The 13,720-nt window shown below is 30.5% G+C and overlaps 1 protein-coding gene across 2 annotated transcripts in view; it reads right to left on the reverse strand.

The window, feature by feature from the left end:
* The window catches only part of Papss (3'-phosphoadenosine 5'-phosphosulfate synthase), a 55,616-nt gene extending 45,691 nt beyond the window's left edge, over positions 1–9,925 (reverse strand). Inside the window, exon 1 of one of the 2 annotated variants that reach the window (XM_087166107.1) lies at positions 9,776–9,925. Coding sequence is in view for 1 of the 2 variants with exons in the window: in XM_043041754.3 (XP_042897688.1) it covers positions 2,218–2,247 (30 nt within the window). In the remaining variant the exon portion in view is untranslated. Of the gene's footprint in view, positions 1–2,217; positions 2,404–9,775 lie in introns of those variants that run through there. The other variant, XM_043041754.3, reaches the window with a different exon arrangement.
* Between the last annotated feature and the right edge of the window lie 3,795 nt (positions 9,926–13,720).

Genomic DNA, 13,720 nt, shown 5'->3' on the forward strand with positions numbered 1-13,720 from the left:
CCACTCCAGTTCAAAAAAAAAATTTAAATTGTCAGTATTATTACACTAGTCTAGCCATTTTATTAGTTTGTTTGCAGGCGATAATGTTAACCTAGTATTCTGACAATGTTGTTTTACAAAACATTACCAATCTAAAAACATTGTGAGATTTGTATTGCATTTCTTGTTCAGAAAAATTGATATAATAAAAAAAAATGATATTCAAATGAAAACTTCATTTCATATGTATTTTTATTATATGCTAAAAATGGAAGATTTATTCTCCATAAACCTTAGGAGGAAGGTCACAACTGCTTACAATTACATCTCTCTTATCAAGGACACTTGCAGATAATATCACGGGGATGGAATTCAACCAGGAAAAATATTCATTAAAATTTTTTAAAAAATCATGTAAAAATAATTTTTTGACATTTCTTAAAAATATTTTAAAACCAGTGCATCAAAAATTTCAGAGGGCAAGAAAAATCAAAAATTAGTGCATCAAAAAACCTTTATATTTTAAAACATAAAGAAGAAATTTAATAAAAATGATGCTTTTATTAAATTTCATAAATTAATTATATAGTCTGAAAACAGTAAATTATTCTAACATTTCTAAACATTCTATTATTATATTTCTTTGGTAAGTTTTTTAATAAGCAAAATACATACATGTTCGGTTACTATAGCAATAAATTTAAAAATGCAGCTTTAACACTCAGTTTATAGAGTGGAGTATATTCAATATGACAGATAACATTATTTGTACTTATTTAAAATAAAAATCTAATAATATTTTAAAATACGTATAATTTTGAATTATTAAATTTTTAGTGGCTTGCAACTGTAACCTCTTTACTTCCTTTTGTGGGTGTTTACACCCTTTGTGACTTTATTTTCATATCCTCAATCTAAAACACTGAAGAACTTTGTGAAACAAAAGCAAGGTATCAGGGTATCCTTTTATTTATTTAATTTACTTTTTATAAAAATAAATTAAATAAATATAAGGATACATTTCCCCTTCTTTTTTAAATATGTGAAATCGGAAAATTAAACAATAGCAATTAAGAAATATGAGCGTCACACAAATAATTTTCAATATTTGTAATAACTCTCTATTTCTATATAAATAAACAAAATCATCTAAAATCTTTCAGAACAAGCTATTTTAAATTGCATTTTTCTGTTTTAACTTGCTGTTGCAGAATAATTTAGATTTTAAACATTTTTAGTTAAATTTTTATTTGCATTAGTTTTTCACATACATAGAATCCCCTCCCACCTTAACATTGTTGCAGTTTTATCTGTTACGCTACTGTAAAGTATCGCTTTTATCAAAGCATTTTACAAATTTTTTTTATTTAATAATACTTTAAAATCAAACACACATACTAAACAAACAGTATGTTAAGTAAAGATTTAAAATTTTTCTTTATCATTCCAATAATTTGCAAAAAGTACTAGATTTTGTTCAACACAAAAATCATTAAATTCTATGGCAAAAAGTTAACTTTGCAAGGTAAGTACATTAATGAGAAATTTTATTCTACAACACTAATATGCATAACATATCACATATATAATATGCATAACATATGCATAACTCAAAATATTAAATATTGTCTTAATATTTCTCTATACACAAGGCTTATGAGAATGTGTGCAATAAGCACTTGTTAACATTTTAAATATAAATTTTCTTTCAAAAGATTAAAATATTAAACTTTTTCCTAGTTTAAAAGTTTCAATAAAGAAATCCAAAAAATTACTGAATTCATTGGAAAATTTTTTAAATGTTTCTTTCTCGCTCTTGAATGGTTGAAGATTGAACACATGAAGGATAATTGAAGATTTCATACACAAATTTATATCATTTAAAAAGGGATATAGAAAAAGAATTAAACACTTTCAAGTCGATAAACCCTTGTAAAATCAAGAATAATTTGTAAAATAAAAAAAAAAATTAAAATTTTGTGGATACTACAGAAATCATAATTCTTTTCCAATAGGAATTTTTTTTTTTAATTACAATAAAATAAAGAGTTTAATGGTTTAGTCATTAAAATATCCTTATCAAAATAAAATTATGATTAATGTCATACTTTTGAAATTGATAAAAATTTCAAGCATGCATAGATACAAATAATTTAGGTAACAGTATATTAAATAAATCTTTTGAACAGCATAAATAGTTTTATAAATATAACAAAAAATATAAAAGTAAACACTAACCGGCTTAAACTTTTTGATGATTTCTGTCATTTTTTAAAATGTTAGTAACATTCAAGCTAAATTAAAAGTATATAGCTGTATATATAAATAAATTAAGTTGATTTTATCTTTAAAAGCTTCTAAAATTTTGTCAACAAACAGTACGATTGCTTAGCTGGCGGACCGGTTAGAAGCTTCTTAACGGTTACGTGTATTTTAAGAAAACGAAACTGAAAAAAATTACAATAATATTTTTTTGATCAAGAGAAAAACAATGTGGTTTTAATTAAAATCTAGTTTCAAAATTTGAAAATAAGAATTTTATTTCATAAAATATGTCAGAAAGAGTAGTTACATTATGTTTCCCTCCAATCGGTCATTCCATCTGGTTGCTACAACGCGCACGTGCGTTCTAATGATTGAACCGAAAGAGTTCCTTCTCAATTTTCGTCGTAACATACCAATAGGAAGGTCCAATTTCTGACCGCTTCATACAAATTCGTAGCAGTTGTAAATATTTTTATATATCAATATTTTTCTGTAACTCGAATACCATGCGCAATCTGGGGAGAGACCAGTTTCATGCTTTTGGCTCTCCTCCTCTTTTCGATAGGAATGTACTACGATATTTTCCCTTTTTATTTAATAAAATTATTTTTCAAAATTTCCATGATGCTTTTCTTTGGAACTATGTTTAATGTAGTTTTCTGTTCCATATAGTTTTCCAACTTAAAAGATTTTAATCTATATGAAAGTCAAGAGAGAAACTAACGCACTTCCTTCCTCTATGACTCTCCACACGCTAATGGGGAAAGCATGTGAAGTGTTGCCATAAGTAGAGAGTTCTGCTCTTCGCCATCTGCAGCCCATTTCGATCACCAATATATAAAATTAAAAATGTCTAGTATCTAACCCTGCCTGACTCCTAATTAATTTTTAAACATCAAAGCTAGTTATAAGACTCTTCAACACTTAGAAAAATAAAAAATTTTCTCTTTAACTTTTCAGAACATGTTTCGCATTTTTAACTTTTCAGAACCTGTCGATCGCAACGCTCGAATACGCCATCTGGGGAGAAGACCGGTTTCATGTCTTTGGCCCTCCCCCTTCCCTCTCCTCTTCTTTTCAGTCGTATAGGAACGTACTAGGATATTTTTCCTTTTCTTAATATTTTTCGCATTTAATTGTTAAAAATAGTTTTTTAAATTTTCATGACTCTTTCTTTTAGAACTATGTTAAAAAAAAAATAAAGGAAAAATATCCTACTGCATAGGAATGTACTAGGATATTTTTCCTTTTCTTAATATTTTTCGCATTTAATTGTTAAAAGTATTTTTTTTTTTAAATTTCATGACGCTTTCTTTCAGAACTATGTTCAATGTAGTTTTTAGTTTTCTATAGTTTCCTAACTTGAAAGTTTTTAATATATTTGAAAATCATGAGAGAAATTAACAAAATTCTTTTTTCTATGAGTCTCCACACGTTAATGGAGAAAGCATGCGAAGTGTTGCCATAGCTAGAGAACTCTGCTCTAAGCCACCTATAGCCCATTTTGATTGCTAATATTATTACCTGTGTTATGTTACTGAATAATTTCGTCCTTAATGAATTAAACGCGCTTCCAATAAATCTCAAATTTGGTTTAACACAGCTATAGCTATAACCTAGCAAATCACTGATATTATAAAGAAAATCCCAATACTACAGCATAAAAGCTGATTCGAAAGTGGTATGAAATAAGATGAAATAGTCTCAGAGATGAATCACCCGGGAAATAAAATAATCTGGCAGCAGTGGCTGCCGAGTTTGGGGAGAGTTGTTATCGACAATGTCAAACTTCGTCTTTGTAAAGGCTCCCCGACATAGAATCGAGTTAACATGTCGTATATACTAGTGAATTGGAATTTTATTTTTGTAGTGGTAAATACACTACAGTACTCCCCCACCTAATTATATCAGTGATACAATTCGATGAATGGATACCACTGGTTGATTCATTGCTGTTTTGTGAGAATCCGGGACAGCTGCATTAAGATTACCGTACTTTTTGAGTGCTGATTGTGAGAGCTGTATTAAGTTCACGATCGTGGTCGGTCCTGTGTTCCCATTAGTAGTCGAGTGAATATGTTGTACCTTGCATGTGATCGAAACTGAGTAGCAACAGCACGAGGAGGTGGATAATGTCGCAGTCACGAGTAGCAAGTCAGCTGTTCAATGCGGACTGTCCATCGAAGTAGCGTGTTCATATAGAAGTGAGTGTTGCTGTCAAGATAGGCGTGTTCATATCGAAGCGTCCGGGTCACCAATGTGGGGAGCGTTGTTATCGACAATGTCAACCTTCGTCTACGTAAGGGTACTCCGACATAGAATCGAGTTAACAGGTCTTATATACTAGGGAATTGAGATTGTATTTTTGTAGTGGTAGATACACAACACCAAGGAATCCGAAATTTTTAATTTTCTACATGTTTAAAAATTAATTAATAATCGTCTAATTATCTGTTTCTTTTTCTTTTTGGGTCTTAAAGGAAAATGATGTCATATGTTTAATCATATGTTTGTTCATATTCATCTATTCATATGTTTGTTCATATTCATTTATTCATATATGTATATTGCATATGTTTATTTAAATTTGAAGTTAACATCTGCTATAAATTCATGCCTGTCACAATTTAAACATTTCGGGGGGGGGAGATGACGAAATAGTGAGTTTCTTCATATTTTTGAGACATAAAAAAAATCGTCCAAAGAAAAAATGAGATGGTTCATTTTGAACGAAGAAAAATCTGCATTTTACAATGGTTAAAAAAAAAATAGGACGTTTCGTTTGAACGCAATGGGCTTCACCGCGCAGAAATATCGAAAAACAAAATCACAATAACGCTTCTAAGATATTCATAATTGAAAATTCAATTAAAACATCGAAAATCAGGATTTGTTTAAAAATCTACTCATCTAACTTCATGTTGAATGTTGTATATTTAGTGCCTCCTAGGGTGTACCCGCAACTCGGGGTATACAGACATAACACACAAATTTTATTATTTTATTTTATGAGTAGATAGATTATAAATCAGTGTTATCTTTTCGCGCAATTTCTAAATAATCTCGTTGTTGTAAAACAATTAGCAAATTTTTAGTAATCAGATATTATATAACCATAAAAAAAATAAAAAAAATTGTGAATGAAGTTAAAATGCAAGCAAAAGTATTAGGTTTAAATTTTATCCTAGTCGAATCGGAAACTTAATCCGCGGAACTGAATCTATACCAATACATTTTATTTTATAACCGCCGTTAAAGAACGACCCAATTTCGGGTTTATGATTACTAATGTATAACTCAGTAGACTTGTAAATTTGAACCCAATCCAGAGGACAAGGGAACTCCTGGATCAAGCATTGGAACACACTAGCCTTCGTGGAGGACTTTTTGATGGAATTAACCCACATTTGTGTTAAATGAGGGGGGAAACCGCGAAAGCATCCCACAATTAGCCTGGCGGCAAAGAGATTCTAACCCACGATCCGTCTACCTCTGAGGATATTTAATGTCAACACTGTGGGAGTTGGGAGCAGAATTTGTATCAACCAGCCACCGTTGGGATTTGAGCATGGGTCATCTCATTTGGCGGAGATCGCTAAATGGAGGTTTATTGCAGAAAGACGAAACAAATTCAGTCTGATTGAGTAATTTTTTTTGCACACTTCCTAAATAGCCAAAAAGTATGTAGGCTTTTTGAAATAAGCCTAAAAAATGTCAGGCTGAATTCTGAACTCCAAATAGCCTAGCTCATTACAAAATGGTGGTAACAGTTGTTAAAAGCAGGATTTTTGCTTTCGTTGAGGACTTTTTGATGGAACTAACTCGCATTTGCGTTACATGGAGTGGAAAACCACGAAAACCTCCCATGGTTGACCTGACGGCAAGGGCACTCTAACTCATGATACGTCTACCACTGAGGATATTTCACGTCATCACTATGGTCGGTGAGACCCGGGAACGGAATATGCCGATACATTTTATTTTATTTTATAACAGTCGTTGAACAGCAGACCAAACTTTGGGTTTACGACCTAATACTCGACTCCGTAGCCTTGTAATTTTGAACCAATCTAGAGGAGAAGGCAACTCCTGGATCAGTACCCCCAGAGGTATGATTTGTTATGGGAACATGGAGGACTTGTTAACCCGACAGATTTAGCGTGCGTCAGTCACAGGGAATCTACACGGGAAGTCTTCGGAGGGGATCGAACCCACGACCTCTTTGACGTGGACCCTCTTGCTAATACATTATCCCGGCCCTCTTGCTAATACATTTTTTATAACCGTCGTTAAATGTAATTATTTTACGAAATATGTTAATGATTTAAATTTACTTACACTTATGGGCTTAGCCAAATAGTTGTGGTCCAAACTGAAAAAAAAATCGGATCGTACATTGCTATTTTATTTTATGATCGAAGTTGAACAGCCGATCCAATTTTTGGGTTTGCGACTGCTAATTTTCAACTTCGCAGCCTTATAACTTTGAACCCAATCCAGAAGACGAGAGAACTCGTGAATCAAGTATGGGGAGAAATTTGCCTTCGTGGAGGACTTCTTGATAAAACTAACCCGCATTTGCGTTACATGGAAAGGAAAACCACGAAATCCACCCACGGTTAGCCCGACGGCAAGGGGACTCTAATTCATTATCCGTCTACCACTGAGGATATTTTACGTCAGCACTGTGGTCGGTGCAAGCAGGATGCGGAATTCGTATCGACTGGGATTCGAACCCGGTTCACCTCATTGGAAGGCGAATCCTCTATCCCCTGAGCCATCACGCCTCAATGAGGCCAATACATTACTAAATTTTGTGACCTTTAATTGAATAATTTTTGAATTTGATGTAACAATAAGTTAATCGCTCTAAGCAAAAATGTTTATGTAGCCAAAGCAAATTGACTACGGGGCGTGTTTCAAAAAACACAAACACAAAAACCCATGAAATCTATGCTTGAATTAATAAACGCTTTCTACTGTTGGTCAATGACCTACCATTCACTATTTGTTTACATATTTTTACAACATTGCACGCTAAATTATTCTGAATCTAAATCAGTGGGGCTATCGTTTCAAACCAACAGATACGTGTACAGTCGTCATGCTCTGTTTATTGTTTATGTGGGAGAAAAAGTCGAAAGTGGATGGAAAGACATATTGGATCAGTGTGAAGAACACAAATGATGAGCGAAATCAAGGAAGTTTAATTCTGATAGAATCTGATACTTTTTTAAATGATTTCAATCAGAGGTAAACGAACGCCATTAATGATGATTTGGATATCTATTCTCATTGTAAGAGATATCTATCGTTTACTTCGTTTTAATTGTTGAAAACGATCATGTTTTTTCATTATACAGTAGAATAAAGCAAGGAAAATTTAAATCCTTTACTCGAAAAGTAGAAGCTGGTGGCAATAGGATCTTTTGCTTCACACTAGTATGTGGATTTCAAATATAGATCACTGCAACAAATTTCTTTTCGTTTTTTTTCTTTTTTTCTCCTTTTTTCTTTAACGCCATTAACTTGACTTCTGAAGTTCTGTGTGATAACGATTGCTTTAGGTGAATAATAATTACAAAACGTATTGCATAGAATAAAATTATTTTTCCAATGTATTAAAATGAGAATTATATTTTGAAACACAATAACATCTAAAATAAATAAAAATAGTTATAAGTTCTGTTGCTTGAAAAATTAGCCGTTGCGGCACACATTTAAAAACTACGTCCCTCACTTTGTTTAAATTCTACACGAGAATGGTCTTTTCATGCGGTAAATAATTAAGGAACGGGCTATAATAATGACTAAATGAAAATTAGCTTTCTTGTTTTGACACTCAGTAACACGTAGGAAAAAAAATTTTTCAGCTAAGTTCTGCTGTTTGCACAAATTATTATCGCAACACATTGTAAGTTTTTTTAAACAACATCAATTGCACTTTAATTCTATGTGAAGACGGCATTTTAATGTGGAGAATAATTAAAGAGTGGATTATTCGAATGATTATGAGAATTAGCTTTCCAATTTTGATACGCAGCACATAGAATAAAAAAAATAAGCTAAGTTCTGCTGCTTGTACAAGTTGTCCTCGCGAGATATTAAAAAATTTTTAAGCAACGGCAATTACACATTGATCAATGTGAGGACGAAGTTTTTATGTGGTATTTAATCATTAAAGAACGGATTATACAAGCTAAATGAAAATAATCTTTCTAGTTTTGACAAACATAAATTTTTCGAACAACATTAATTTTTTTTTAGTAAAGCTATATGGTTAGCAATTATTAATTTCGGTAATGACAAGAATTATAAATACACAAGTGGGCGACCTTTGTGCTGAAATACAAACTAAGGTAGACAACGTTAAAGAGCACAAAAATTATAGAATAACGATTAGGAATTATAGAATTATAGTTGCAAACAGTCGCTCATGTATGCTGGGGCTTTTCTATGATTTTCAGTAATCTCATTGTACAAACATGGTTTCTAATATTTTTAAATGATAAAAACCTAATTTTATCACATTTTATGTTCCATTTATTAAAATTCCTATTCGCTAATTATTTTAAAATTCCTAATCGTTATTTTAAATCATGAAAAAAGAAAATTGAAACCATGGCAAAATATGTTATAAACGCATTAAAATATTTTTTGTCGGTAGATATGTGATTTGAAAAACTCTATATTGTAAGCAAACTGAAGAGGACACAATACTGTGGTGAAAAAATTTTAAGGGAAATTCTATTTTGCCTCCAATGGTAATTTAAAATTTAAAAAAATACGAGTTCAGGTAAACCTAGAAAAAACCATGAAATTTCAAATACTGAAAAAATATTTTCAGAATATAGAAAAGCAATTGAGTTTTCTGTTGCGCAATCCTTTGCCATAATTTATTTGCATTTTGATATTTTGATTTTTTTCTCTTCTTCAGAACTTGAAACTTAATGGTTTACTAACTTTCCTTGAACTCATTTTTAAACTTTAAATTGCCTATGTAGATTAAACAGAATTTGCTATGAAGGATTTCTCCCGTAGTATAGCGTTCTCTTAATAGTCCTCTTACTAAAATTTTCAGTAAGACATTGTCAGAACTTTAAAGAATAAAATTTAGTGCAACTGATAAAATCAAAGAATAAGCAATGAATGATTTATTAATAGAAATAGATTAAATAGAAAAGACAATTAAAAAAGCATATCCATTTATTAAGCCGCATTTAAAATATGTCTTCCACCAATTTCAACCTCTTCAAACAAAAGTTATAGTCTCGATTTTTTCTAGAATAACTCGAAATAAAATTCACACGTGACGTTTCTGATATAGGCGTTGCATGTTTCATTATTTCGTAATTTTTTTGCTGCTTTTGTCAGCCTTGCTAAATTTTATTCTTAAAAATCCCGATAGACATTGAACGTAGAAAATACAAGGAATAGCTTTTTTAAATTTAAAAAGAAAATCAAGCAGCTCGTGGAACCTTTATAAATAAAGTATAATCGTAGAACATAGTAAGACATCTGTTGAAATTACCTTGGTTGAAATAAATGCATGAATCGTGGACTTCCTCCTCGACTGTCTTTAATACTCCAAAGATATATTACGTAAATATTTTAGTGACCTGTCTACTATCTAAGAACAAACATATGATATGTTCGAACTCAGATTTCTAGAATTCAGATAGTAGAGGGATCATGTTTGTGTTAATTGTTATCAATCGTGTTAAGTGAAGTACACATGAACTCTGATTTTTAGTATTTGCTTTCATTGGAGACTTAAGCGCATTTGTTCGCGTTATAGACCATATCAGATAAACGCTCGTTTTTTTTTTATTCTTTTTATTGCAATTATGAATGATTATAGATTCATGCATTGAACTAAAGGTGTGTCCATTACCAAAAAAAAAAAAAAAAAAAGCGCGGTTGTTTTTTTCTATTTTTCCAATAATTTTATAAAGTCACTTTTTTAATTTTATTTATTTGTGAATAAAATCTAAAATGTTTCTCCCATTTTCACTGATTCATTGTTTCATCCATTCTATAATACTATAATTCATTGATTATTTTAGTTATTATCTTTCTATGTTGTTGTTGTTGACATATGCCTGTTTAGGCAGAGGGGGAGAGATTGTTCTTGTTTTCCAATGGCGCCATCTATGGCCAAGAATTCGACTTCTGCCACACCAAACGTCATATCCATTTATAGGGCGGACCCATTCATTCATCTACAGATCGTAATTTTGATCGGAATCAGAGAATGATCGATCTTCAATCCAGTACCCCAGAGATATTGATTTGTTATGGGAACTTGGAGGACTTTTGCGAATCAACAGATTTAACGTACATCAGTCACTTTACCACATCAGTATTCGGTCAGCGGGATTCGAACCCACGAACTCTCGGACATGGGCCCAGCGCCCTACCTACCAGGCTATGCCGGCATTCTCTTTCTATAATTGCACAATATCCTTAACCCTTTGACACAGACATGAGAAACCAACCAGTGTAAATTTTACATATTTTTTTCTGACGCTCTAATTACAAGCAGAAATGTATTGTGATATTTTTTAATTATTAAAAAAAACAGTCTAATAGTTATTAAAAAAATATGTTAGATTATCGGAATTTGTATTAAAATATGAAATCCAAAAAAAAGCAGTTTAAATTTTTTTAAATTCATGTTCAAAAATTTATCAATTTGGTTTTGCAATTTAACCTCTTCATTACCTCAGCTCACATGCGTGGACCTTCGTTTCTTAGCTTCTAAAAACACGCTGTAAGAAACTTTATTGTTTCACCTTCACTGAAGCATTCGTGGATATTAAAGCTTTCTGGGGATTCCACAATAGACGCAAAACATGTAAGTTATTTGGGTAGAATTAATTCCACATAAACAGAAGTTATTTTCGAAAAATGTCGCCAAATCCACTTGCTGGAAAATATAACTAATTTTAAATATGTAACTTAGTTATTTTGAAAATACTTTTTTGTTTTGACTTAGTTCTGTGATCTGTACGAGGCTTTAAAATTTATATTTACTTAATATTTAAAGTAATACAGGTAAGGAACACGCAGTTCCACGTATGTGCACCTTGGTACGTTTGGTGAAATTTATGACAGTGCAGTAGTCAAGTGAAATCTCATAGTAATATGATTATTACATTTTATATTTATTTTGTAATACTTTCATGTGCAATTTAATTAATTTCTTTAAAAGTACATACATATTATTAACTTTAACTTTTTGTGTTTTTTCTATAATTTTACAATTTTATTCTCAAGAATTAAATATTTCTTTATAGTAAATGTTAAATTTTTTTCAATAATTATTTATTTTGCGTGGTTTGCATAATTGAAATAGTTTTGAAACTGAGATTTCATGCAGTAATTCATTGGTAAGCATTTGTATTGCATTTAGTATTACATCTCAATGGAAAAAAAATTTATTTTTTAAAAGATATTATTAAATTTATTTATTATTGTATTTAAATGGAACATAATAGAACATCTGCATATCTGTTCCAATTTTAGGTGCAGTTCAACATTTTAAGTTTATAGATTCCTTTACTTAGTTAAAACCTGACGTCTACGTACTGTTTGTCTCTGCCAGACATTCGTCTGTAGCTGTGGCGGTGACTATGGTAACGAGGTATGATAATTTCAAGTAAGGGTGCGGGTGCGGGATCCCTGTTTAGGCCTGGTTTCGGCGAGAGAAGAGACCTCTTTCATCGAAGTTATATGAGAAGTTTACCTCCCTAAAATGCCCTCTTCTTGTTTCCATAGCACCAGACTGCCGCAGACTTAGTGGCGGTCAGAGTACCTATCTTAGACAAACAGTATGTGTACCTAAAATTACCCTGGCAGTATAATTCATATTTCGTTAATCTTATCATGACTTATGGCAGTGAAATAGAAAAATTCGTAATTGTAAAATATATTTTTCTTTATTTATACTTTAGTAATGAAGAGGTTAAAGAAATTTCAGTGATAAATAACTGTTTCTCTTGGATCTAAATTACTGTAAATAAGTGCAAATTTGAAATTTTTTTGTTTGTTTGGAAGCGAACAATGTTTGGAAGATTTTGTCTTTAACTCAGAAAAAGTCACCGGTGTTTCATGCTGTACTTCATAACCATGAATTATTAAAGTAACTAAATATAATATTTTAAACTTATTTTGACCTAAATTAACACACAATAATGAAAAAGTATATATGATAAAAATATGTATATATGTTAAAAAGTATGAAAAATATGTTTAATAAAAATTCTGCTAATTAGTTCATATCAAACCACCATTGAAAACATTTTAATAAACAAAAAGACAAGAACTAATTTATATTAGAAGTCTTTTTTTTTTATTACCATCGATGTCATATTGGAGCGAAAAGATACAGTGAGTGATATAGCAAAAGTCGCGGGAATTGAAATAACTTCACAGCTTTAGTTATGCACGATAACACTCCGAAGCAGAATTTATATTAAACATATTTTTCAGATTTTTTTTTATTATTTTGCATTAATTTAGGTCAAAATAAGTGAAAAAATATTATATTTAGCATTTTTATAATTTATGGTTATGAAATACAGCATAAAACAACGGTATCTTTTTTTTCTTTTTTTTTACGTTAATGGTGAACACTTTCAAACAATTATTTTTTCCAATTTCCCTTTTTTTCCAATTTGCCTTTTTTAGCAATTATTTAGATCTGAGAGAAACAGTTATTCACCATTAAATTTTTTTTAATTTAAAAAAATCAATTATTGATAATTTTTTTTAACATGAAAAAAAATTCAAACTATTTTTTGGGGAATTTTATAATTTAGTACATATATAATTCCGATAACTAACATATTTTTTTAGCAACTATTAAATAATTTTTTATAATTATAAAAAATACCAAAATATATTTTTGCTAGTAATTTGAACGTCAGAAATATATAAAGATATGTAAAAGCGACACCTGTGTACCATCTGCTTCTAAAAGTTAATTGGTACCAAAGTGAGGTTTATGAAATTTAGGTTTTAAATCCAGCTATATAAACCTTATAATACTACCAGGAAGATAAGCTTTTATTCTTGCAACATAACCAACAAAATTAACACGTCGAATTAAAATAAGATGTAACTAAATTTAAATATTACGTATAACACAACCAGGGTTTACAGCTATTTCGTTGAACATAAAGTATCCCAGAAAAATTTTTAGCTTTAAGACTTTTATTTAGTTTATTCTACCACTTACATATAGGGTAGACCAAATTTACCAGAATTAATCTTGAAGAAGCAAATGGTTGTAGCATTGTTCTTTTCTCTGTCCCACATTCACAACACAACAGACAGTAATGATCCATGCATTCTATATTTGAAGAAATAAAACTTAAAGAAAATCAAATTATCAAATAAGCAATTTGACTAAAGTTTGACATTGCGCGTATAGCATCGATATTAATATTATAAAAGAGTTTTAATTAATTTT

The sequence above is a fragment of the Parasteatoda tepidariorum genome, chromosome 6, assembly GCF_982258835.1.
Source record: "Parasteatoda tepidariorum strain Cologne lab strain chromosome 6, Ptep-v5.0, whole genome shotgun sequence".
In the NCBI taxonomy this organism is placed as follows: domain Eukaryota; kingdom Metazoa; phylum Arthropoda; class Arachnida; order Araneae; family Theridiidae; genus Parasteatoda; species Parasteatoda tepidariorum.